The 26483-nt window shown below is 45.1% G+C and overlaps 1 protein-coding gene across 10 annotated transcripts in view; it reads left to right on the forward strand.

The window, feature by feature from the left end:
* The window catches only part of PCMTD2 (protein-L-isoaspartate (D-aspartate) O-methyltransferase domain containing 2), a 69251-nt gene extending 43327 nt beyond the window's left edge, over positions 1-25924 (forward strand). For 8 of the 10 annotated variants that reach the window (XM_037811303.1, XM_037811302.1, XM_037811304.1 and 5 more), the window contains one exon: positions 7548-10150. In XM_037811303.1, the coding sequence (XP_037667231.1) occupies positions 7548-7924 (377 nt within the window). In that variant the 3' untranslated portion in view covers positions 7925-10150. Of the gene's footprint in view, positions 1-7547; positions 10151-19700; positions 19775-20297; positions 20404-20513; positions 20802-25252 lie in introns of those variants that run through there. The other 2 variants (XR_005213025.1, XR_005213026.1) reach the window with 2 other exon arrangements.
* Positions 25925-26483: the final 559 nt, after the last annotated feature.

Raw genomic sequence — 26483 nt, forward strand, 5'->3', positions numbered from 1 at the left:
CCCTCTTGCCTCCCTGGTTTCTGATGAGAGATCAGCCCTCAATCCCATTGGGACACATTGCTTTCCTCTTGCACTGTCAGAACTCTCCTTGATCTGTACATTCGACAGTTTGATCAGTATGTGACGGGGTGTGTTTATCTTCAGGTTTATCCTGTTTAGTGTTCTTTGGCTATCTTAGACATGAATATCCACATCTTTGCTAAGTTTCGGAAGTTCTGTGTCATTATTTCTTTGAATATTCCTTTTGCCTGTGTCTCTTTTTCTCCTCCTTCTGGTACTCCCATAATGCATATATTGGTGCACTTGATGGTGTCCCAGAGGTCTCTTGGGATTTTTTTGCTCTTTATAATTCTTTTTTCTTTCTGTTCCTTAGCCTGACTCATTCCGATTGTCTTGTTTTTGAGTTTGTTGATTCTTTCTTCTGCCAGCTCCAGTCTGCTGTTAAAACTCTCCTGGGCATTTTTCATTTTAGTTACTGTGATCTTCAACTCCAGTAGTTCTGTTTGGTTCCTTTTTTAAAATTTCTGTCTCTTTATTGAGATTCTCATATTGTTCACGCGTTGTTTTCCTGATATCCTTTATTTCTTTCTCTGTATTTTCCTTCATTTCCTTGAGCCTGTTGATGATCATTTTTTAAAAGTCTGTGTCCAATATCTCCACAGTCTTTTCTTCATTGGTGTTTTGTGGGTTTTTATCGTCTTGTTTTAGATGGGCCATGATTTCCTGTTTCTTTGTCTTGTACTCTTTTGTTGCACACTGTACATTTTAATATTTTTAAATGTTAACTCTGGAACTTATCCCATGGGTGTCTGTTCCTTGAGTTTGTAACCAGCTGGTGGTAAGACAGATCCTCGTGAGCCTCACCCCTAGTCAGAAAGGTCTGCCCTGGGCCAGTGCGGAGGTCAGGCCCTCCCTCTCTGTTGTGGGCCTGGGTCTTGTCTGGAGCTGGTGCTTGCTAGTTGCTTAGGAGTCACCTGTTTGTAGGAATTTGAATGCCCCTCTCCTTCCCAAGAGACAGACCTTCTCTCTCTCGGGTGTCCCACTGCTGCATTTAAAGCAGCTGGGCCTTTCCCTCTGGCCTCGGTTGGTTCTTATGCTGGTTTCCTTGTGTCAAGCTACTTTTGCCTGGAGGGCAAATTCTGGGAGAGGGGAGGAGAGGAGTTTCCCAGTCAGAACAAGGCTACAAAGGGGGTGCAGGCTGGCTCCAAACTGCTCTGGAAAGGGGTCCAGAGGGTCCAGAAAGGGTGCCGGGAGCTTGTTCCATGGCTCCTCACAGCTGTCCTTTCTTGACCTGCCCAGCAAATGCAGCCCTTCTGTCCTTCACAGCTCTGAGGAGGTCCAGGGTGGGTAGGAACAATGGCTGCCCTCAGGGCTAGGCCCCCAGTGGTCCAAAGTAGCTAATCAAAAGCCATGATCAGCCATCAGCCCATGCCCAGATCTTGGAGATGTGGATTTTTATGTCCCTTTCTGGCAGCAGAAGCTACATCAGGGGCCAGACCCCACTGAGCCTGCCGTGAGACTGGGGGATGCGTGCTGGTAACTGCTGCATGGAGAGAGCAGTTTACTGGTCTTTACCGTAATTTACCAGCCTCTTCTTCCTGTTTTTCCCTGGATGCTGTACTGTGCTCTACAGGACTCAAGAGTTTCAAAATAGTTGATTCAGATGGTTCCTGCCTGTTTAATAAATAATTGTTCTAGTGGAGGGACTGATTTCGGGAGCGTCCCACTCCACCATCTTCCTGCAATCCTTGTTCTTTATTAAAGATGTGGCATGCCTGTGTTTTGGATAACCCTGGTGATGGGGTGGAGGGTGAATTTGTTAAATTCTTCCTAAAACTTCCACCAGAATAAGCTCTTGATAAGCCAAGGTTATAACTGCCCATGTTAGGAAGATCATCCCCGTGCAAGATCTTAGAGCGTTTCGGAGAGTGAGGGCACAGCCGGGGTATTTGTACGGCTTTCTACCTGTGATTTTCTTACTCTCTCCCTTATTTTTTTTTTTTTTTCACCTTTAACACATTTTTTACTAAAAGGAGCACTTAAGGTAAAAGGAACAAGTTTACAATGTAAAAATTGATACATTACCAAGCCTGGGAGCCCCCACTCCTCTAGACACAGCTGGACATGAGATCAGAGAGCTCCCCCTTGTCTCAGTGACAGAGAATTTATAGCACTTTTGATTTTCAGTCAAATCATATTCTATTTTATGTTAAACTATGCTTTATGAACATGAATGTCTCACAAAGTGAAGCATCTTGATCCATGAGTGGTTCAAGATCAAAGGAGGGTATCTACATTATCAGAGACTTAGCCTTGAACGCCTATAAAACTCTACTGATAATATTTTTACTAGTTAAGCTATGATTTCTGTAAGAGCAATATAACATACTTTACTTATATAAAGTCTAAAAATTAGAAAAGAGATTACTATTACTTGTCTCTAATTTATTAATATAGTTTTTTTTTTCATTTTATTCTGTGATTTGTTTAGCCAGTACATCATATTGATAAACACACATTTGATTAGGACTGTATTCAACCTTGCTACATTAGTTATGACTTACTTAAGATTTTTTTTAAAAATCTTCATTTTATTGAGTTATATTCACATATCACGCAGTCATACAAAACAAATCGTACATTCGATTGTTCAGAGTACCATTACGTAGTTGTACATTCATCACCTAAATCAATCCCTGACATCTTCATTAGCACACACACAAAAATAACAAGAATAATAATTAAAGTGAAAAGAGCAATTAAAGTAAAAAAGAACACTGGGTACCTTTGTCTGTTTGTTTGTTTGTTTGTTTCCTTCCCCTATTTTTCTATTCATCCGTCCATAAACTAGACAAAGGGGAGTGTGGTCCTTATGGCTTTCCCAATCCCATTGTCACCCCTCATAAGCTACATTTTTATACAATTGTCTTCAAGATTCATGGGTTCTGGGTTGTAGTTTGATAGTTTCAGGTATCTGCCACCAGCTACCCCAAATCTTTAGAACCTAAAAAGTGTTGTCTAAATTGTGCATAAGAGTGCCCACCAGAGTGACCTCTCAGCTCCTTTTGGAATCTCTCTGCCACTGAAGCTTATTTCATTTCCTTTCACATCCCCCTTTTGGTCAAGAAGATGTTCTCCGTCCCATGATGCTGGGTCTACATTCCTCCCTGGGAGTCATATTCCATGTTGCCAGGGAGATTCACTCCCTTGGGTGTCTGATCCCATGTAGGAGGGAGGGCAGTGATTTCACCTTTCAAGTTGGCTTAGGTAGAGAGAGAGGGCCACATCTGAGCAACAAAGAGGCATTCGGGAGGAGGCTCTTAGGCACAATTATAGGGAGGCCTAGCCTCTTCTTTGCAGCAACAGTCTTCCCACGGGTAAATCCTGTGGTAGAGGGCTCAACCCATCAAACCACCAGTCCCCTATGTCTGTAGTCATGTTAGCAACCATCGAGGTGGGGCAGGCCAATACCCCTGCATTCTCCACAGGCTCCTCAAGGGGGCTCTACATATTTTTTTCCTTTTTTTTTTTTTTTTAAATCAACTGTATGAAAAATAAAAAAATAAAAAAAAATAATTAAAAAAAATACAATAAAAGAACATTTCAAAGAGACCATAACAAGGGAGTAAGAAGAAGACAACTAACCTAAGATAACTACTTTATTTGCAACATGTTCCTACTCTACCCCAAGAAAGTTACCTAATATAGCAACATTTCTGTGAACTTGTTCCTACTATACCCAACAGAAATTAACAGACCATAGTCATTCCTGGGCATTCCCAAAACGTTAAATTTACCCATGATAGCTTATCTGTTCTTCTTGGATTATTGTTCCCCCTTCCTTAATTGCTCTTTATTGCTAGTTCCCCTACATTCTACGTTATAAACCATTTGTTTTACATTTTTCAAAGTTCACATTAGTGGTAGCATATAGTATTTCTCTTTTTGTGCCTGGCTTATTTCGCTCAGCATTATGTCTTCAAGGTTCATCCATGTTGTCGTATGTTTCACGAGATCGTTCCTTCTTACTGCCGTGTAGTATTCCATCGTGTGTATATACCACATTTTATTTATCCACTCATCTGTTGAAGGGCATTTGGGTTGTTGCCATCTCTTGGCAATTGTGAATAATGCTGCTGTGAACATTGGCATGCAGATACCTTCCCTTATTTTTTGAAAGATAGTTTTGCTGGATATAGAATTCTTGGTTTGCCATTTTATTTTTATTTTTATTTTTTTTTTTACTTTCAGCACTGCAAATATGTCATCTTATTTTCTTCTTGCTTCCATGGTTTCCTAGGAGAAGTTGGCATTTACTCTTAGCAAGGCTTCTTTGTGTGTGACATGTTGCTTTCAGAATTATTTCTTTATCTTTGGCAATTGATAGTTTGATTAAAGTATGCCACAGCATGTGTCTTTTTGATTTATCATATCTAGAGTTCACTGAGCATCTTGGGTGTGTATATTCATGTCTTTTGTTAAATCTGGGAAGTTTTCAGCCATTATTTCTTTGAATATTCTCTGTGCCCTTTCCTTCTTCTGGGACTCCACATGGTGCATACTGGTGCACTTGTTGGTGTCCCACAGCTTCCCCATGCTCTGTTCACTTTTCTTCATTCTTGTATTTGCTCCTGAGATTGAGTGATTTCCATTATCTCATCTTCAAGGTCTTTCTTCTGCGGGCTCCAGTCTGCTATTGAAACCCACTTGGGAATTTAAAAATGTATGTTTCTGTGGTCTTCAGCTCTGTTTGGTTCCTTTTCATAATTTCCATCTCTGTAGTGATACTCTCTTTGTGTTCATCTATTGTTTTTCCGATTTCTTTTAGTTCTTTGTCCATGTTTTACTTTAGCTCTTCAGGCGTACTTAGGACCATTTTTAAAAAGTCTTTGCTGTGTCCCAGGTCAGGTCCTCATCAGTGGTTTCCAGTGCTTTAATCCTCTCCTTCGTCTGGGCCATCACTTCATTTTCTTTGTACAGTTTCTGACCTTTTGTTGAAACCTGGACATTTTGATACTTTAATGTGTGCATCACTGGAAGGGTCTGTTCCTTAGGCTTGTATCCAGTCAGCGTGATGACATAGTTTTGCTTGAATTGTAGGAGGTAACAAAAAAATAAGATGGAAAGAAAAAAAACAAAAGAAAAATAGGGAAAAAAGAAAACTTCTTTCACAGTCTTTGCCAGTCGGTCCATGTGAGTGCCTCCCTCGGGCTTACCCTACCTGAGTTCTGAGGCAGCTCCAGGCCACAGTGGTGGGGGGTGGGGGGGCTCCCTGACCCTTTCTGCACCTGTCTCTTGTCTTGGGCACGTACATGTGGCCCTAGGACTTTCCCCCGTTGACACGGTTCCAAATGTCCCCTCTTCCCTAGGACACCGTTTCCACACGGTCCCAGGCTCTGCCCTGTATGTCCTGTAGCCAGCGATCCCTTGCTCCTGGCAGCGTCACTTGGCCGCTCTCCCAAAGCACTCTTTAGAGCTCGGAGAGCTGCTTTCTACGTGCAGGACAAGTTCTGGGGCGGTGAATCTCTCAGGCCAGACATACGTGCTCCCCATATGTGCACGAGGGGCCCTTTGCTCCTTCTGGAACCAGGACCAGGGATCCACGCTCGTTGTGTGGCTAGCTTCGTGCCAAGCCAGTGAGGGGTGGGGGCGCCTTGAGATCCTGCTGTTTTCTTCATTTGGCTCTTGCCTTGTTGCTATAGTCCTTTAACTGTTCTCTAGAGTTTTGAGAAAGATGCTTTTGCCAGCTCTTGCTGGTGGTTTAAAACTTCTGCAGGTGGATGTAGCCCTGAGGCGTCTCACTCTGCCATCTTGATCAGGACAGGCTATAAGCTTATAAGCTTTTTTTGGGCGGGGGGGAGGGGTCTGGTTTAAGGCAAGTCTTTCAGTGCAAGGGATTGATTAGGATTGAATCCTGGAATGATGGTGGACAGTGTGATGCTGGTTCGAGGTGAGGGTCTCAAAGCCCAAGTCTTGGGTTATAAACAATCGTTTGATGCTGTTTAGGGTTCCTGAAATTAACAACAGAGTCACTTGTAACTTTTATCTTCCAGGGCAAGAGTTTCTCAGAATAGTCAAGTGTGTTTGTGAAGACAGTGGGATCAGTAAAGCCTTGGGGGTGAAGGTGCAGGATAGAGCTGTGTTAACATAGGGTCCTCAGGTTGGATGGAGGAGTGAAAGACTGGAGACAGGGAACCAGTTTGGAGCTATTGGAATTTTCCAAGCAAGAGATGATGATCGAAAGCAAGATACTGGCCTCTTGAATGGAAAGGACTCAGGAGCAAATAGACCTTCCCTGAGGAAGGAAGTGAGAGCCTGAGTTACCAAGTTGCCTGTTGTGATGTGGGTCTGTGCAAGGCTCAGCAAAGTGGTCAGGACTGGGCCCGATGCTTGGGAGTCCCTGGCTGGTATGTGCCACTGGAAGCTGCAGAATAGATTCACACCTAAGGATAAGCAGGCATCTGGGGAGGGGGAAATGGTGGAAATTGAGGCCTTGGGGACACCCCTAGGCTATGTGGGGGAGAGATTGGGAAAGTGAGGTCAGCAGGAGGGACTGTGACTCAGGCAGTGGCAGTGGCGTGATGGGGAGATGGAGAGGGCAGGTCCTTGATGGCATGAAGGGGTATTTCCAGCAGGTGGCTCTGGAAATCATCTTCTTAGAGCTTGGGTTGTGCGGGAAGGAGAGGCAGCAGGTTTTGAGGAGGAATTCAGTGGAGCAGGATGGAGCCAATCCCAGGGAAGGAGCAAGGGCGGCAGCTTGTTTGAGGCCGAAGCACGGGTGAGTCGGGTTGGTGTGGATAATGGGGAGCAGGGAGATTGGGGTGTTCTGATGGAGACGGGCCCCAGCAGGAAACGAGGAGCACAGGTGTGCTGGAGACTCCCAAAGGTGACAGACCTTATATGCAACACAAGGCCTGTCCCTATATGGCACTGGGGAAAAGTGGTCTGATGTCCAACGTGTGACACTCATCCCTCTCCCTTCGATAAAAGTCCTTTAATTGCCACATTTGTATGACCTGTTCTCTTTTAATTGCCAGATACTGTCTTCTTGGTGTGCTTTGGGGTCTTTCTTCTTAAATGTTTTGGATTTGCACTTCTCTTCTTAAATAAACGGAATAGAAATTTACTTTGTAAAGCACTACGAAATTTTTTAAATAGATAAAAGAATGTTGGCAACATACTGTATTACCTGGATGACATATAGCCCGTGAATGACTGTTATGAGTAAGGAAACTAGGCTATTCAAAACCAAAACCAAAAACATTAGCCTAGGTTTGGTCAACCACTGATTGACTAGATAAGCAATATTGCTTGCTTTCCTTTTTAAAGTAGGGGTTAGTGCATTTGGAAGTATCTTTTGATTAGTACCATATGAGTGCAAATCAGAGCACACCCTGACATTTGCTTGAACTATCTCATATTCTTGTAAGATGTTCGTAAGTACACCAGTGATTTTAAGCAGTTTTAGGATGTTTAGATGTTTATGCTTGGTGTCGCCATCCCCATGCACAGACAAGGGTAATCACATTTCGTTCTTGTGCACCCAGCACCACGGGCGGTCCGTAGCCTGCAGGACTTGGCTCGCATTGCTATCCGCAGTACTATTAAGAAGATAATTCACCAGGAGACGATGAGCAGAAGTGGAAATGGACTCAGGAATACTCCCAGGTTTAAACGAAGGCGAGTTCGCCGCCGTCGAATGGAAACTATTGTCTTTTTGGACAAAGAGGTCTTTGCTAGTCGGATTTCCAACCCCTCTGACGACAATAACGGTGAAGACCCCGAGGAGGAACGGTGGGAGGAAGAAAAGACCTCCCCGGCAAGGAAGCCAGAGCCCCCGGTGAACTTCCTGCGTGAGAAGGTGCTGAGCCTCCCTCTGCCAGACCCCCTGAAGTACTACCTGCTGTATTACAGGGAAAAGTAAGGCCCCCGTCTGTGAACAGATGGGGAGAGAGAAGGGAGCTGCTGTCTGGTCAGCTCCTCCTCTTTCTCCAGTTTGTTCTTCGTTGTCCTCTAAAATTTTCGAATAGTATGATTTCCTTTAAAATAATCTGACAAATGTAAACTGCAAAGAAGTGTGTTTTCCAGAGAGGTGAGAATCTCCCACAGAAGAGAGTTTGTAGCCAACTCTGATGAGACACAGAATCAGGTCTGCCTCACCACCGCTTCTCACACAGGACGTGTACAGTGTGTTTACAATGAAAACAGTCCCTGAAATTGTTTTGCATATCATATGTGAAAGAAAGCACAAGTTTGTAAGTATATAAAATCTCTTCTGGGTGTCATACACCTATGTCCAAGTTAGAATTTTATGTTACTGGCCTCTTTGTAACTGGCATTGAGTTTCACTAAATTTTTAGTTTCCTAAAAGGGGAAACATTTTGAAAAGCCTTCCCTCATTTTAATTAAAGCACTTAAATCTTTTGCGAGCTGTCAACTGTAATTTTTAAAAGGAAGAACTATGATTAGAGGAGGAAGAATAAGAGTATCAAATCATCAGATGTCTTTCTGGAATTCAGAAGACTCCCAAGGAAATTTTTTTCCTGGCATCTTTTTGTACTCTTAAAAGAACCACTGTCAAGTAATCTCTAAAAGAAAACCCTGAGAAATGAAACAAGTTGTGTGTGTGTGCGCGCGCGTGTGTGCGCGCTCTCGCGCTCACTCGTTTCTGCAGAACAGGTGGAAAGTATTAAGATTGAAGGAAATTTGGGGTCCCTGTTAGGGACAGCCTACGCTTGATGGACTTCAGTTTGCTATTTTTCTGTAACCACATTAGAGTACACATAGATTTTATCTTTTATAAATCTCAAGAAAAAAATATTTGTTAGTTTTGTAGTTCTTCTTAAAAACAGGTATGTATTTGATGAGCCCGTTGCATTGGAACAGCCGAGCTCACAGTGCGTGTGGAGTAGAGCGCCACGCTTGGGCAGCAACCTGTGGGCCGAACTTACACTGGTCAGATGGCTGAGTGTTTTGAAATTGTATTGCTTATTCCAAAAGATTGGTTCTTTTGAAAGCTTTTTTTCTCACCCAAAGAAAAGAATAGTGCAAACTGTTAACAGTAAGCTCAAACTCACAGTGTGCTGTGTAGGATTAAGCATCCCGACTTTATAATTACTTTTCACCCTCCGCCCCTCGGGAGCTGCTGGGTTTCCCCATCTCTGGTTTCATTAACTGAGCTCTGATTATTTTGAACCTTTTCTTTTTTCTTAGTAACTGAATCATTTTCACCACGTGATACAGTCTGCATACATGGCAGGGTAAACACGTATACTGACCTAGATTTGTAAATAGAAGCTATTTTATATAAAGTTCAGGTTTTGTTTAACTGCTTTTTAGTTGAACGTCGTGTCATTCTTTCTGAGAGAAATGCTTAGTTTAAGTTTACTTGCTGATACTTTGTAGTTTGCAGATCTTTTCGACGTTGTTCTAACTGTCGATAACTCAGTTACATGGAAATTTTTGGACATAACATTGAATGAATGATCAATGAAATCAGTTATATTAGGTAGTTCGACTAATTTTTTTTTTAACCATATTCGCCTTTGTGCTAGATTGGAAAAACTCTTTACAATGCACAGGACATGTTTTTCCTGGTATGTGTTAAACTTCTCCTAGCATTTGTATTTACATGTTGTCAGTTTGAGCTTTTTTCAAAACTAGAATTAGTTAAAAATATATAAAGATGTAATATATATGTGAAATCATTTGGAGTTTATCTTATAAAAATAAACTGTTTTTATAAGCAAGTTTTCCTGTGCTTAAGCACCTTACACTAGAGTTCAGTATAATATACTGTTTTCTGTTTTCAAACAGATAAATTATAACAATGTATATTATCTGCAAGCTCCTTTATGAAATGTATTGTAAACCACATTCTTGACTATTGTTTACTCTCATGTCTTGAGTAGTCTTTCTTTTAATATCATATGACTTTTGTCTTGAAAAGTAGTAAGGCCATAGACTTGTGAAAACAAATTTGAAGTTTATAAATATTAGATATGTAATGTAAAAATCAAATGTATTTGTAGAAATAATTTTGCCAGTCTGGAATTTTCAGAGGATTAATGCAGGGAATTTGAAACATGGTTTTCAATGACATGGATAAATACAAAATATATCAATAAAGTAGTTAAGACATTTTAACCTACATGGCATTGCTTCTGTTTCCTGTGTGGAATTTGACTTCCTTACTACATTATTTTCAAAATTTAAAACATGAGACTTTTTTCCTTATTAAGATCATGTATTTTCCTTTCATTTAGATCCTTGTATTAATTGTGTACCATTTATAGAAGACTTGGGGAAGTTATTTCTAACTGATAAATATGATCAGCAAATCGAAAGGCACCTAGCTCTAAGGACCCCAGTAGGAATTTGAAGAGGGTGTTTGGTTTTTATATACAATTCCCTCATTTTTTGATTAAGAATTAAAAAAAAAGCAAAACAATGGCAACATCTTAAGTGGCTGAACAGTATGAGTATTTGATTCAATAATTATTTCATTCAGTCACTTGTTGAATTTTTTGTTCTGTTATATGTTAGGCTCTATGCCACTGTTGAAGATGAAAGTCCTGATGTAACAAGTGTACATTAAAACAGTAAAGAATGGTGAAACAAACTGATCAAAGGGAGTAAACTGGATGAGATACAAAGAGGAAGCAGCTTTACTATTTCCAGGATAGGGTTAGGGGGTTAAGGACAAGGTCAAAGGCAAAGGCTGGATTAAGGGTTATCTTTTAGGGGTGAGCCTTAGGGTTAGGATTGCGATGAGTTTCACCCAAATGCTCTATGTCCCCTTCCCCATGTGTTCCGGTTTGCTAATGCTGCTGTCATGCAAAATACCAACAATGGATTGGCTTTTATAAAGGGGATTTATTTGGTTACAGTTTTACAGTCCGAAGGCCATAAAAATGTCCAAATTAAGGGATCATCACTCAAGTATACCTTCACCAAAGGAAGGCCAATGGCATCTGGAAAACCTCTTTTAACTGGGAAGGCACGTGGCTGGCATCTGCTGATCCCAGGTTGTGTTCCAGCTTCTTTCTCAGCTCCTGTGCTTTCTCCAAAATGTTGCTCTTGGGGTGTTTTGTCCTCTCTTAGCTTCTCTGGAGGAAACACTGGGTTAGCATCCCCGAAGTGTCAGCAAAAGTGAACGTCTGCTTTCAGTGGCATCTCCTAAATGTGTCTCTGATCTGCTCTCCAAAATGTCCCTCTCAGCTGCTCTGAGGTCCTTCTGTTTGTGAGCTCCTTTATAAGACTCCAGTGATTAAATCAAGACTGACCCTGAAAGGGTGGGTTCCATATCTCCATGGAAATAATTTACTCAGATGTTTCACCCACAGTTGGTTGAGTCACATCTCCATGGAAACAATCAAAAGATTCCAACCTAATCAACACTAATACGTCTGCCCCCACAAGATTGCATCAAAGAACGTGGTGTTTTGGGGGACATAATAGATCCAAACTGGCACACTGTGGCCCTGCTCAGCTAAGGACCCCGCCCTGGAAAAGGCCCCAGTGCCCTCTGGAGTCGGGGGCTCGGGGCCGGGTGGGGGTGGGACGGGGTCCCTCTTGCTGGTCGTCAGCGGAGCCTCCAGAAAACCTTCCAAGTCTCCTTCCTGCGGCGGCGCCCGTGCGCCTGTTTGTTTCCAGGACGCAGATGATCCGCCAGAAATTGTCACAACTTCCCCTTGCGCGGCGGGTTTGGTCCCGACTGGTGCCGGCGCTGCACGAACCTCCCGCCCCTTTTCCGGGCCCCTCAGCCGGACGCGCACGGGGGCCCCCGACTCCCTCTCGCCCTCACTCCCAGTGCGGGGCCGGGCCCGACCGGGGGACCCGAGACCCGGGTGGCCCAGCCCGGCCTGCCCGGGTCTAAGTCCCCGTGGAGCCGGGGCCCACCGCGCCCCCCAGGGAGCCCCGACGCGGGGTGAGAACGCGCAGGTTTAAGAAACCGTGAGGCTGGAGGGGTCACCAGCATCACCAAGGATTTCCCATCACCCGAACAGAAACTCAGTACCCATTATCAACAGTTATTGCTTATCCTCTCTCCACTGCCTACTCCAGTCAGTCTAGTTTCTGTCTCCATGAACTGGCGTGTTCTAGGTATGTCATGTAAGTGGAGGCGTACAGTATCTGTCCATTTGTGTCTGCCTTCTTTAGCATGTTTTCACTGTTCATCCATGTTGCAGCATGCATCAGAACTTCGCTTTGTGGCTGAATAATATGTCCATTACCAGTGACATGATCCTCTACATTGAAAATCCCAAAGAATCTACAGAAACAACTAGAGCTAATAAATGAATTTAGCATAGTTGTGAGATACCAAGTCAGTGTGCAAATGTCAGCTGTATTTTTTCACACCAGCAATGAACAATCCCAAAAGGAAATTAAGAAAATAATCCCAGAAGGAAATTAAGAAAATAATAGCCTCTAAAAGAATAAAATACATTTGAATAAATTTAACCAAGGAGGTGAAAGATTTGTACACTAAAAACTACAAAACATTGCTGAAAAAATTTAAAAAGGCCTAATAAATTATAAATGGCAAGACTTCAGTGTCCATGGATTTGAAGACTTAATATTGTTAAGATAGCAGTATTACCCAAAGTGACCCACATATTCAATGCACAGCCTATCGAAATTCCAATGACTTCATTTGGAGAAATGGTAATGCTATCCCTTAATGCTACTGGCATTAAGGATAGATACTATATATAGATTAATGGAATAGAATTGAGAGTCCAGAAATAAACCCATAGATCAATGGCCCATTGAATTTCAACGGGGGTTCCAAAACCATTCAATGGGGAAAGAATAGTCTCTTCAACAAATGGTGCTGGGAAAATTGGAAATCCACATGCAAAAAAGACTGAATGTGGACCCCTATTTTACACAATATACAATTAACTCAAAATGGATCGATGACTAAATATAAGAGCTAAAACCATACAACTCTTAGAAGATAACACAAGGGTAAATCCTCATGACCTTGAATTTGGTAATGAATTCTTAAATATGACAATGAAAGCATGAGCAACAAAAGACAAACTAGAAAAATTGGAATCCTCTAAATTAAAAACATTTGTGCATCAGAGAGCATTATCAAACTAGGGAAAAGACAGCCTACAAAATTAGAAAAATATTTGAAAATCATTTATCTGATAATGGATTAGTATCCAGCATATATGAAGAACTCTTACAACTCAACAACAAAAAGACTAACAACTAAATTTAAAAATGAGCAGAAGACTTAAGTCTACATTTCTCCTAAGGAGATATACAAACAACCAACAAGTACATGAAAAGAAACTCAAAATAAGTCCTTAGGAAAATGCAAATCTAAACCACAATGAGGTATCACTTCACACCCATTAGGATGACCATACTTTTTAAAAATGGGAAATAACAAGTACTGTTGAAAAAACTGGAGTCTTCATACATTGCTGGTGGACGTGTAAAATGGTGCAACTGCAGTGGAAAACGGTTTGGTGGTTCTTCCAAAAGTTAAACATAGAATTACCATATGACCCAGCAATTCTATTCCTAGGTATATTACCCAAAGAATTGAAAACAGGTACTCAAATACTTGTGCACACTTGGTCATAGCAGCACTATACACAATAGCTAAAAGGTTAAAACAACCCAAATGTCCATCAGCTGAAGAATATAAAAACACAGTGAGGTATACCTATACAATAGAATATTACTTAATTATTAAGAGGAATGAAGTACTTGTACATGGTACATTGTGGATGAACCTCAAAAACATTTATGCCAAGTGAAGCAAGCCAGACAAAAAGATAACATACTGTATGATTTCAGTTATATTGAATACCCAGAATAGGAAATACAGAGAGAAAGCAATTTGGAGTTTGTCAGGGGCTGTGGAAGGGGGAAATAGGGTATGACTATTTAATGAGTATGGGATTTTCCTTTGGGGTGATAAGAATGGTTGAAAATGATAAAAAAATTTAAACATAGAATTACCGTTGACCCAGCAATTTCACTTTAAGGTATATACCTCTGTTTCAGTTTGCTAATGCAGCCTTTCCGCAAAACACCAGAAATGGATTGGCTTTTATAAAGGGGGTTTATTTGGTTACATAGTTACAGTCTTAACACCATAAACTGTCCAAGGTAACACATTGACAATCGGGTACCTTCACTGGAGGATGGCCAATGGTGTCCGGAAAACCTCTGTTAGCTGGCAACTGCTCCAGAGTTCTGGTTTCAAAATGGCTTTCTCCCAGGATGTTCCTCTCCAGACTTCAGCTCCTCAAAAATGTCACTCTTAGTTGCACTTGGGGTATTTGTCCTCTCTTAGCTACTCTGGAGCAAAAGTCTACTTTCAATGGCCGTCTTCAAACTGTCTCTCATCTGCAGCTCCTCTCTCAGCTCCTGTGCATTCTTCAAAGTGTCCCTCTTGGCTGTAGCAAGGTGGCTCCTTCCGTGTGAGCTTATATAGTGCTCCAGTAAACTCATCAAGGCCCATGCTGAATGGGCGGGGCCACACCTCCATGGAAATTATTCAGTGAAAGATCTCACCCACAATTGAGTGATCACAACTCCACGGAAACATCCAATCAAAAGTCTCCAACCCAATCAACACCAGTATGTTTCCTGCCCACACAAGACTGCATCAAAGATAAATAGTATTTTGGGGGACATAATACATCCAAACTAGCACAACCCCAAAGAATAAAAAATAGTGACTCAGAAACTTGTACACCGATGATCATAGCACCATTATTCACAGAAACTAAAAGGTGGAAACAGTTCGAGTGTCCATCAGCAGATGAACAGATAGACAAGATGTGGTGTAAGATACAGTGGGTATTATTCGGCTGTAAAAATGAATGAAGTTCTAGTTCATGCGGACACAAATGGATAAATACTGTATAAGTCCTTGTACATGAAGTATCTAGAGTAAGCAAATTGACATGGATGCAGGAGGATTGGAAAGTGATTGGACACTTCAGCAGTGGCCTCACTGGTGTCCCACCAGGGCAGGGGTCTCGTCGTTGGGCATGGGTGGACTCAGCTGTGCGGAGGGTGGTACTGTCCTGCTGGTGGGCTCTCAGGCAGGTGCATTTCACCCAAGGGCTTCGCGGGGCCTGTGGGGGAGGGGCCGTGAGCAGGGTCTGTCCAGCTCGGGATGTCCGTGAAGGTGGGAACCTGAGACTTCCGTTGTCTCCGGCTCTCTTTCCCTGCCTTCCATGGGTAGTTTTTCTCCTCCTTGCTGACTCTTCCTCACCTTGTAACTCATTTCACTGGAAAAGTGTGTATGATTTAAGGAAGGGGATATTGGGGACACCCCAGGTCCATAAGCTCTGTGCACAGACAACACGATCTTGCATGTTGGCGTTTTCTTGGAAGAGCCTTCAAGAAATTTCCTAGACACCCCACGAGGGCAGCAGTGGCCAGAGAGCCAGGGGAGTCTTGCGGGGTGGCCCAGGCCTGGCCTGGCTCACATCTGGGCCCCAGGGTTCCCGTGACTCCCTCAGCAAAAGACCCAGCCCCTCTCCAGGTCGCTGGGGATGTCTTTGGAGGTCCTGTACCCCTGGGGGCTCAGCGGTTGGATGAACTCCACCCAAATTCTCCCCATCTGCTAGGCGCCAGCTGGCCTGAGGGGCCTCAGCATGGTGTTGCTTTCTTGGCCCAGGGAACTCCTGGCTCCCGGTGATGAGTCTCCAGAAACTTTTGCAACATGTCACTCACCATCCCCATCATCACTGAATCAGCTGTAACTGCTCTCAGGCTTCCTGGGGGTCCCGGGATGCCCTCCCAGGGTTGTCCAATCCTGTGGGGACGGGGTCCTGGAGGTCCCAGAGGTCCCGGAAGGGTCTGCAGTGGCCCAGGGGCAGCCCGGAAACCCACCCCCCACCCCCGACTCCCTTAGGTGGCTGCCATGGGGCCCTGGCCCACCCTGCCTACAGGAACCAGGTCCTCCCTGCCGACCCCCGGTCCACGCTCTGGAGCCACCTCATGGCCACCTGTAGCTCGTCCCTGAGGCCGACCAGGTCCCACCTGGGGGGCAGGTGCCTGGGTCCCTTCGGTTGTCCCGTGGCGCTGCTCGGCAAGGTCCGCTTCAGCGCCCTGGGGAGGGCGAGTGAGGGAGAGGTGGAGCGTTGGGGTTCAGGTTGCAGAGGGCCCGCTGAGGGTGAGGCTGGACACTCCCTGTGTCATGAGCCTGTGCCTTGCCATGGTTTCCGTGCTCTCTGAGTCTGGGACCGGGTCTGAGCCTTCTGAGGTCCAGGGAGGAGGTGCCTCCCACCGGACCCGGGTCCCCTCAGGTGCTGATCAACAACAGATGGGACTCCAGAAATGCCAGGGTCACCCTCATGAGCGCAGGGCCTGCCGGGCCGCGGAGCTATCCCGGGAAAGGCAAGGCAGGCCCGTCCCCAGCCCCGCTTCCAGAATTCCCTCCTTCTCCTGAGGCCCGCGGGAAACCCAAGAGTTCCCGCGACTCGAGGGGAGCGCGCCGCAGCCCTGCTCCTGGCTCCCTGCCGCTGCGCAGTGGTTCTGAACAACCCACGTTTCTGAACTCCCCTCTCATGTCGGGCACGGTGCCGCGACCCCTCCCCACACCCGCCCACACAGCACCCCACATCCCTGGGAGGCCCCGAGGACATCGCTGAGCCGATGATCCTTCCTCACGGCCTTTTCGGTGCCACCCCGTTGGCCCGGAACACACGCAGGTGACGGGAGAGACCCGCCAACACTCGACTGTCCGTGGGGAACCCCGAGGGCACCGGCCCCTGGAGGCGCAGGCCGGGGTTCCCGACTCAGCCCAGGAGCTCCGTGCCGGCGGCCGCTGGATCGCCGCGTGTCCTCCCACCTCCCTCCAACCTGCGGTGGGCTCAGCATAGTGGAACTCACTCACCGGGAATTCTGCTCCTCTGACCCCAGACCACACTATCTCACTCCCGTCAGAGCCCCTCACCCTCTCAGGCCCGGGACTCTCTTCTCCCGCTGCCTTTGGAATTCTGATTAGGTTGGACTTTGGGCTGGAACTCATTCTTATTCCCCCGTCCTCCAGAGTGTGGTATTTGTCGCCATAGGATGCTTCCTTCTTCCCGAAGTGCATAGGATTTAAAGGCGAGGATATCCGAGGGTCTCGCCCCCGTCCACATTCACCCAGGCTCATGCACGGCGGCCTTTAGGGCTCGATCTTCCAGTCAACTTCCAAGTCGCCCGATGAGGACGGCGACTGGACTCGGGACCCAGGGGAGGCTCACAGGCCGTCCACCCACGGCCTCCCTCACAGCTTGTGCCCAGTATTCCCATGGTCCTCCCAGAAATAGGCCAAGAGACTCTCCAAAGTTTGGGGATCCTTGCTTGCGAATTCTTGGGAGCCCCTGACAGGCAGCGCAGGCCAGTTTTGAGCACCCCTGGGTGTCCGGAGGCTGGGTGAGCGTACCCCAGGCTTCAAATTCACTCGGGAAGCCCTGGCCTGCCCTGGGCAGCTTGAGGGTCCCGGGCTGATTGGGTTTCTCCACCTACCCGTGTGTCTGGCCACTCCCCATCATCTTAGAACCTTCAGAAATTGACCCCTTCTGACCCTCACTCCCAAACCCAATCCCCTGGGCACACAGTGGCTGCCAGAACAGGACCGGCCCCCATGCGTGCCCCTTGGCCCCTTCCGGGCCAGGGCTTGTCTGGGGCGCTGAGGGGGTGGGGATGGGGTCGCCTAAGTCACGTGCTGGGGCCTGACTCAACCTTCCTGGAGGAGGGAGGCATTGACCTGGGGTCAATTGGCAAAACCTGTTTCTGGCCCCCTTGGGCAGAGGCAGCGAGCCGGATCTGTCGAGCCCTTGTGGCGGTGGAGACCCCACAGGATGCCACAGGGAAAAACCTGCCGCCCACCCGCGCCCCTGCCCCGGGAAGGTGAGCTCGGCCTACCAGCCGCCTGCGCTCTGGCCCCCCTGGTGGCCGCCCGGCAGATCGTCCCTGGGGTCACAGGGTTCCCTCGCCAAGGATGGGACAGGGACCAGGTAGTGGAACCCAGTTAGGGTGAGGGTTAGGAGGAGGGAGATGTGGAGTGTTTGTTTTCAGTGGAGACACTCAGGGTGACAAAGCTATTGCGAGGGTGACGCTTGACCCAGGTGGCCTGAGTGGCCCAGAGAGGCCTCAGGCATATCTGGTGCCTGTGGTCAGTGTCTGGCCCTTGGGAGGTCAGCAATTCTTGAGATCCCTCCTGAGATCCCTCGGGAGGATGTTTTCAGAGCCCTTTGGTTGGGTGAATTTCACTGAAGTCCTCCAAATCCACTGCAGAGGCACTGGTGGGAGGCAGCTGGCTGGAAGGCTCTCGGCAGTGGAGTCCCTTTACCTGACCCAGGTGCCTCCTCTCCCTTCTGTTCCATGAGGCTCCAGAACACATTTCCAGCTGCGACTCGGCACCCACCTGCCAACATCTGCCAGGACCAGCCCCAGACCCCGAGTGCCTGGAGGCCCCCAAGGCAGCCCCCAGCTTGTCTGAGCCTCTGGGACAGATTCCAAGTCCAGTTCCGTGGCCTGAACCAGGTCCTGCTGGCTGAGGAGCTCCCAGGCCGGGCTTTCCCCTGACCGGTAGCCCATCTTGGTGGGACGAGGTCATCCCGGGCAAACCAAAATTATTTTTTCTGTGGCCCTGCTGACCTTTCAGGCCGGGAAATCCTGGGGAGATGCCTTCATGTAAATACAGCCGTCCTCCCTCCAGCTTCTGGCCAGGAAAAGGGCTCTCAAAGCACAGGAGCCCTTCCTTCCCACAGAGCGTGCCTATCTTTGGGCTCCACCTGGAGGGTGTGTTGTAGATCATCTTCAAATTCAACAGGATGTTCTAAATGAGAGCTTCATTTAGAACAGAGTTCTGTATTACAGCAATTGACTGTTCTGTTGTCAAGGATGTGGGCCAGATTCCAGCGTATTCAATCAGAGGTAGGGTGAGGGTTAGGATTAGGGAAAAGCTCATGTTTAAGTTTATAGTTAGTTAAGGACAGGGCTAAGGTGATGGTTGCAGATAGTTTTCCTCAAATTCTCCAAGTCCTGTTCTGGAGGGACCCACTCCCATATGAGCCTGTCTTTTGAGTTTGTTCTCCTGACATTGGATGTGGGAACCAGATCTGTGGACATTGAGGAAGGGATCTCATACACAGCTTAGATTGCTCACCAGGTCAACAGGTGAGCCTCCAGAAATTTTTAGTCCCACTTTTAATTTTCTGGGGGAGATATTCTGCACCCCTTTTCAGGATCTGAGGGCAAATGATGCATCACAGAACCTTCTCATGTTCCTGTTTGCTAGTGGAAACCCCTGGAGTCTGACTTGGAGTCTGGAGATCTGGAGTCCCCCAGGCCTGCAGGTCTGGTCTGTTGCTTCTCGGTTGTAGGAACATCCTGAGGATTTTTCAAGTCCCCTTATGTACCTGGGAGGCTCAGGGAAGATGCCCAGTGTTGCTCGGGGGTGGGGGGGGGGGAAGGAGAGGGGAGGGATGAGCCTCTGGATAACTTTCAAAGTCCCATTCCATGGCCTGGACTAGACCCTGCTAACGGGAGAGGCTGGGGAAGGCCTTTCCTGGTTCAGCCTCTGAAACCTGCCGAGGACCCTCAGACACCTGCATCCTGGAGCCTGCCGGGGAGGCCTTGGTGCGGTGCCTCCTGATCAGCAGCTGGCCCTGCCGGGATCTGGTGGTCTCAGGGCCCTTCTGAAAATATTTTCACAGGCTCCTTCAGCTCCTGGGGTCTCCATGAACCTGCTTTGAACGTGGAAGGGGCCGGGTGGACCTAAACTGAGCAGGTAGGCGGGTTGTCAGGCGGAGATAGTGCCTGGAGGCGCCTTCTTTGGCGTCGGGGCCCAGCGCCCCATCAGCACCTGGACGGGGAGGTCGGCGCCCCCGAGGCTCTCCTGGTGGGGGAAGAACCCCCCCACCCACCTGGGTGGGTACATGCAGAGGAGGGGTTCCTGCAGCACCTGGGCGAGACCCGCCTGGAGTCCGCCCACCGCCTCGGAGGGAGCGCCCCCTCCTCATTTCCTCTCCTCCCTCCTGCCCCTCTTCACCTGCCCAGGCCTGGACTCCTGCAGGGTCGAGCACCCACCCCTGGCTCCCAGGGCCAGGCCTGCGCATGCGCATAAGTGCAGGGAGGCCATTGCGCCAGGGGCGGGGCCGCGCTGCCAATGAGAAACCCAGGTGTGCTGCTCCGGGGGGGTGGCCGCCAAGAACAATGAGCCCCAGGTGGGGTGAGGCTGAGGGGCCGCCAGGTAGGTGGGGCCGGGGGGCGATGGGAAGCCGCCGCCACGCTGCTTTTCTGCCCTGACTCAGCGCGATGGACGGAGACGGAGCTGCCGCCACTTCACCTGCCACACCTGTCACCTGCCACACCTGTCACCTGCCGCGCCTGTCCCGACGCCACCGCGCCAGCCTCAAGGTGAGTCCCGCCGTCTCCTGCGTCAGCAACCGCAGCTCCGTCCCCCACACCCCCGAGGCAGCCCCCTGTGCTTCTTCCTGACACCCCACTCCCCGCTTTCAAATACACAGAACCCAGACGCTCTCCCATCACATCAGCAAGCTCAGCCGAGGCCGGGACCTCCTGCGCGGGCTCCCCCTACCAGCTCCCCCTTCACGGCCAGAGCGATCCTGTTCAGACCTAAGTGAGCCCCTGGGCCTCTGCACACGGTGGACCGTCGGGTTCACGCTGGCACAGGGCGCCGCGGACCCACTGACCCTCTTTATTTACACGTTACAGAATTTACAGTTCCAGCCCCCCTCCCCCGCATCCTGCTTCCCTGTTTACTTTTTCCCATGGGACTCAATACCTTCCAATAAACTCTATTATTTACTTAATTTGTTTACTAATACTAGAACATAAGCTCCAGGAAATCGGGGATTTTTCTTTGCTTTATCTCCTCTGTTATAAACTAATCATCCAGAATAAAGTTGGTGTTTAGTAAATCGGTGATGCATAGTTTTATAACTCAGAATTTCTCCTTTATAATGTATTTTGAACACCTTTACATTTTAAAATATATTTAATTTTTAAAATAATGTTTTTTTAGAGAAGTTGTAGGTTTACATAAATAGCATGCATAAAATGTATAAAAAATGGAGTTACCATATACCACCCTAATACTAACACCTTGCATTATTGTGGTATATTTTATTCATGAAAGAACACTTATAATTGTACTATTAACTATAGTCCAGCATTTACAATAGAGTTCACTGTGTTTTACAGTCCTATAGTTTTTAACCACATTTTCATATATAGTTCAGTACTGTTAATTATATTTTGAAACACATGTCTTATAATGAGAAGAATGGACACCACCATTTCACTTAATTGAGCATCTAAGTAAGTGTTCCCTGTCTTCAAAATTGATTGTAAATATGCCTCTGTCAGTGCTGGTTGTGTGCACCAGAGCAAATTAAAGTGTATATTGACCCTACTGGTTCTTTAAACATGAGAGAATCAAACATTTCCCATAAATACTTCCTGATGAATAATAAAATAAAATCCCATAGGCTTTAAATGCCTTACATTTTCACTAGCTGCCCAATTTGTCTAAATAAGCTTTTTCCTGCTCCACACATGTTTTCAGCACCATCACTTGTAACACATGTCAGCAGATTCCACTTCAGGTAACTCCTTGAATAAACAGTCACAACTGAGCACCTGGGGGCTCATTAAGAGCCAAGGAAAACCCCTTCTAATCATTTGCCTTGTCTTCTTTTTCTCCATTTTAACCATTTGCAGGTGTACAGTTCATTGGTCTTGTTTTCATTTACAATGCTGTGCAGTTATCACATCCGTCCACCACCAAAGCTTTTTCATCACACAAAACAGAAACTCTCCTCAGTTATCAGTGACTCTCCACCACCCACCCCAAGCCCCTGATAGCCTGTAATCTACTTTCTGTCTCCCTGTAGTTTCTTATTCTTCATAATTCATGTAAGTGCAACTGTGCCATAGTTTTTTCTCTTCTTTCACTGAGCATGTTTCCAAGGTTCATCCAGGTTTCAGCTTGTACCAGAACGCTGAATACTATTTTACAGCTGAATACTATTCCTGTGTAGGTATATACCATTTTGTTTCATTTATCATTTGATGGACGTTTTAATTGCTTCCACCTTTGGCTATTTAAAATAATGCTAAATGGTTATTTAAAACCTCCATTTTGGCTATTTAAAATAATGCTAAATGATGCTAAGACAATTTGTGTATACGTTTTTGTTTGTGTATCTGTTTTCACTTCTTTTCATTATGCAAGTAGGAGTGGAATTGCTAAATCATATATATGGTCATTCTATGTTAAACTAATTGAGTTATTGCCTAAGTGGGTTCCAGTTTCTTTACTGTTTTATATTCCCACCAGGAATGTTTGAGGGTGTCTGTTACTTGACATCCTCTCAAGTAACAGAAACTTATTTGGACTTATTTTCCATTTTTTGAAGAGTGGTAGTTCTTCCTTTTTATTTGTATTTCTCTAATGCGTAATTAGCCAATGCAATAAATGTCTATGTCTAGCAAATTTTCATTTGATTATTTGTCATTGGTTTATCTTTTTTGGAGAAATGTCTATTCAACTGTATTCCTGTTTTTAAATTGGGATATTTGTCTTTTTGTTGTTTTAGTAGTACTTTATTTATTCTGAATATTAAACTTGTATCATACATACGATTTACAGGTATTTTCCCCAATATGTTACGTTTTCTTTTTACTTTCTTGAGGTCCTTTTATGCACAAAAGTTTTTTTTTTTTGTTGTTGTTGTTGTTGTTTAATTTTGATGAAGTCTTGTTCCTTAACTTAGAGGGAAATATTTCAGTCTTTCATCACTGAGCTTATTTTAACTGTGTTTTTTCATCAATTCCCTTTGTCGTGTAGAGGAAGTTCCCTTCTATTCCTTGCTTTCTGAATGATTTTATCAGAAATGAGCATGGAAATTTAAAAAAAAAATTTCTGAGTCAATTGAGATCATGTGATTTTTGTCCTTCATTCTATTAATATTGTTATTGATTATTTTTAAATTTTTTTCAATTATGGAAAAATATACATAACATAAAAATGATTTTAACCATGTTGAGTGGGCAATACTGTGACATTAAGTACATTGACAATTTTGTGTGACATTGACCACTGTCTATTTCTGGACTATTTTCCTCATCCCAAACCAGAACTCATGCCCATTTGGCAATAATTCCTTCTCCTCAAGCACCCTGGTAACTGTTATCCTGCTTCTTGTCTCTATAAATTTGTTTGTTCTGTGTATTTCATATAATAGCAGTCATACATATTTGGCCTTTTGTGTCTGGCTTATTTTACTCAACTTCATGTCTTCAAGTTTCATCCTTGTTTTAGCATGTGCTAGCACTTTATTCCTTTTCTTATTTCTGAATAATATTCTATTGTATAGATACACCGTATTTTTGCTTATCCATTCATGTGTTGATGGACTGTGGGTTAATCCCACCTTTTGGCTATTGTGTACAATGATGTCATGAATACTGGTGTACAAATATCTGTTTCAGTCCCTGCTTTCAATTCCTTGGTGTATATAGGTAGGAGAGGAATTGCCAGCTCATATGGCAGTTCTACATTTAACTTTCCAGCTGCATCATTTTACATTCTCACCAACAATGTATGAGGGTTCCTACTTCTCAACATTCTCACCTACACTTGTTATTCTCTGATTTGTTAATAGCAGTCATCTAGTGAGTGTCTCATTGTAGTTTTGATTTGAATTTCTCTAATGGCTAATGATGTTGAGCATCTTTTCACATGCTGATTGGTCCTTTGTATGTCTTTTTTTTTTTTTTTTTTTGAAGTAACATCTATTCAAGTCTTTTGCCCATTTTAAAATTTGGATGTTTGTCTTTTTGTTATTTAGTTTTAGAGATTCTATATGTATTCTGCATATTGTAGTAATATCAGAGATACTTTTTTTAAAAATTTTGCTTCATTTGGTTTTCTTTTCACTTTATTGATAATGTCATTTGATTATGAAAAGTTTTTAATTTTGATGAAGTCCATTATATCTGTATTTTTCTTTAGTTGTTTGTTTCTTTGGTGTAAAATATAAAGATCTTGCTTACTTTAAAGTCCTGAAGATAGTTCTCTACATTTTCTTGTAAGAATTTTATGGTATTAGATATAATATTTGGGTCTTTGATCTTTTTGGAATTAATTTTTGTATATGATGCAATGTACGGGTCCACATTCATTCCTTTTTTAAAATTCAGTTTTATTGAGATATATTCACAGTCATCCATGGTATACAATCAGCTGTTCACAGTACCATCATATAGTTGTGCATACATCACCCCAATCTATTTTTGTTTAATTACTAGCAATTTATGTTTATTGTCTGCCTCTCTTCATAGAACTTAAGCCCCATGAAGAGAGCAATTTTTTGTGTTTCATTCACTAACATATCCCAAGTACCTAGAATATAGCTGGCATTCAAGAACATTTGTTAAACAAACAAAACATATCTGGATAGATTTAGAAATAGATTCAGCGAAAGGATGGAAAGCCTGACAGTGGATCAGAGCATTCAGACTGGGAAATCAGCCAGGTCCCTCAGTTATTTGTGACTCACTGAGGTGTGTGCTGTGTGATGCCAGTGAACTTGGAGCCAAGAAGAAGGATGGCTCCCATCTGATGTTGTCACTCTCTGCAATCGTGGGGTCCAACTCCTGGGAGATGAACTGTACAGTCTTGACCTGCAACCCGAAGCTCCTTACTTGGTTGTGATTCAGGCAGCAAACAGGTGTGCTTGTTCTCCAAAGCTGCTATCCACTCCTCCTTACTTCCAAAAGCAGCATCCTGGTGAGAAGATTCCAGGAAGTGTCAGCTTTGGAAGGTGGTGGAAACGATGCTTGTTGAAAGTGGTCGAGGTGATGTTTAGCACCCAGAAACAGCCAGAAACGTCTCAGAGTGGCTCCTTTATCTCATCACCGGTTCTAGCTCAGTTGTAATACATTTTTTTTTTTTTTTCAGAGCATTTGTAGGTTTACAGAAAAATCATGCAGAGCACAGTTTCCTTATACCCTCCTCACACATGCAGTTTTCCCGGTTATTAATATTTTGCCTTGTACTATATTTGTTACAATTGATAAACCATATTGTTATAATTATTAGCTAAATCCATAGTTTACAATAGAGTTCACTCTTTGTGTTGCACAGGTCGATGCTTTTTGTTTTGCTTTGTTTCTTGTTTTATTGTGAAGCCATATATGTAACATAAAATTTCCCATTTGCCCACTTTGAAATCTGCAGAGGTGTTAACTATATGCACAATGCTGTGCTCCCATCACCACCATCCACCTTGGATGCCCCGCTGGCTGCAGCCCCGGCCTTCTCCCGTCCTCACCTGGCGATGGCGGCCGATCTTGCTGCAGGTGTCAGCAGCGGAGCGAGCGGTGACGGCTCAGTGTCCTGGGTGGGCGCTGCCCCCGAGCAGTGTCCGTGCTGCTGCTGCAGATTCTCGCTGTGGGCGCCGCCGCCCGTGCCCGAGGCAGCCGTTTCCCCGCGTTTCCGGGTCTCTCTGGGCGGCCCCGGTGTGCTCAGGGCGCCTGGAGCGGGGGAGCAGCGAGTGCGGGCGGCGGGAGAGGGCGCGGGGAGCCGCGGTGGGCACGGCCGGGGGCGGAGGGGGCCGGGGATTTTTCTGTCCTGTTTTGATTGATTGTGAAGGGAACACAAAAGGTCAAGATTTATTTTTGATAATTGGTAAATTCTTCCTGCAGATGACTCTCAGAGGAGTTACTGACCTTTCCCTTTATTTTCCTTTTTGATTTAGTGAAATGATTACTAACAGTTTCTATTCTTCTAAAACACGTCCTTACCAAGAGTAAATCTTCCATTTGGCTTGCCTTGGTTTTGGTTGGCTTTGCCTTTTTCCTGGCAGCAAGTTTGTAATAAAACTAACATAAAGGCTCACACCTGATTCTTCTCGAGTTTTTTTTTTTTTTTTTTTTTTTCCTTTACAGTGTAAGGAGCGCTCCATTTCCTATGAAGTTTTATCTTTTTTACATTAAAAAATTATGTATCAATACTTGTAATTGTTAGGTCATTCAGGAATCCACACAATGCAGCGAGTCATGGTTTAAGTAGACTTTAAGGTTTATTAGAGGAAGAAAGCAGGTGGGAGCCATCAGAAAAGAAAGGAAAAATGGCTCCGGCCCTCTATCTGAGAGCAGCATTTTTTAAAGGAAAAACCCACGTTGGGTGTTGGGGGAGAAGGGTCCTGCTGAATGTGTTCTGTGCCTCGAGTGGGTGAGTGCTTATCAATTTCTGAGCTGACTGGTTACAAGGGTTCTAACACTACTCTTCTTTGACGTGTACTGTATTATCTGTGTGGAGGAAGCAGGCCTTTTGGCTTGTTGTGGTCCTTCATCTTATGGGCCTATCTGATCTTCCCTTGTCTGCCCCCTGGGGTCTAGGTGCCACTGTGGCTGGGATTCCTAAAACAGCCTTCAACCCTTAGTTTACGGCATACCTGGTATCTATG

This window comes from Choloepus didactylus, chromosome 19 (genome assembly GCF_015220235.1).
Source record: "Choloepus didactylus isolate mChoDid1 chromosome 19, mChoDid1.pri, whole genome shotgun sequence".
NCBI lineage: Eukaryota > Metazoa > Chordata > Mammalia > Pilosa > Megalonychidae > Choloepus > Choloepus didactylus.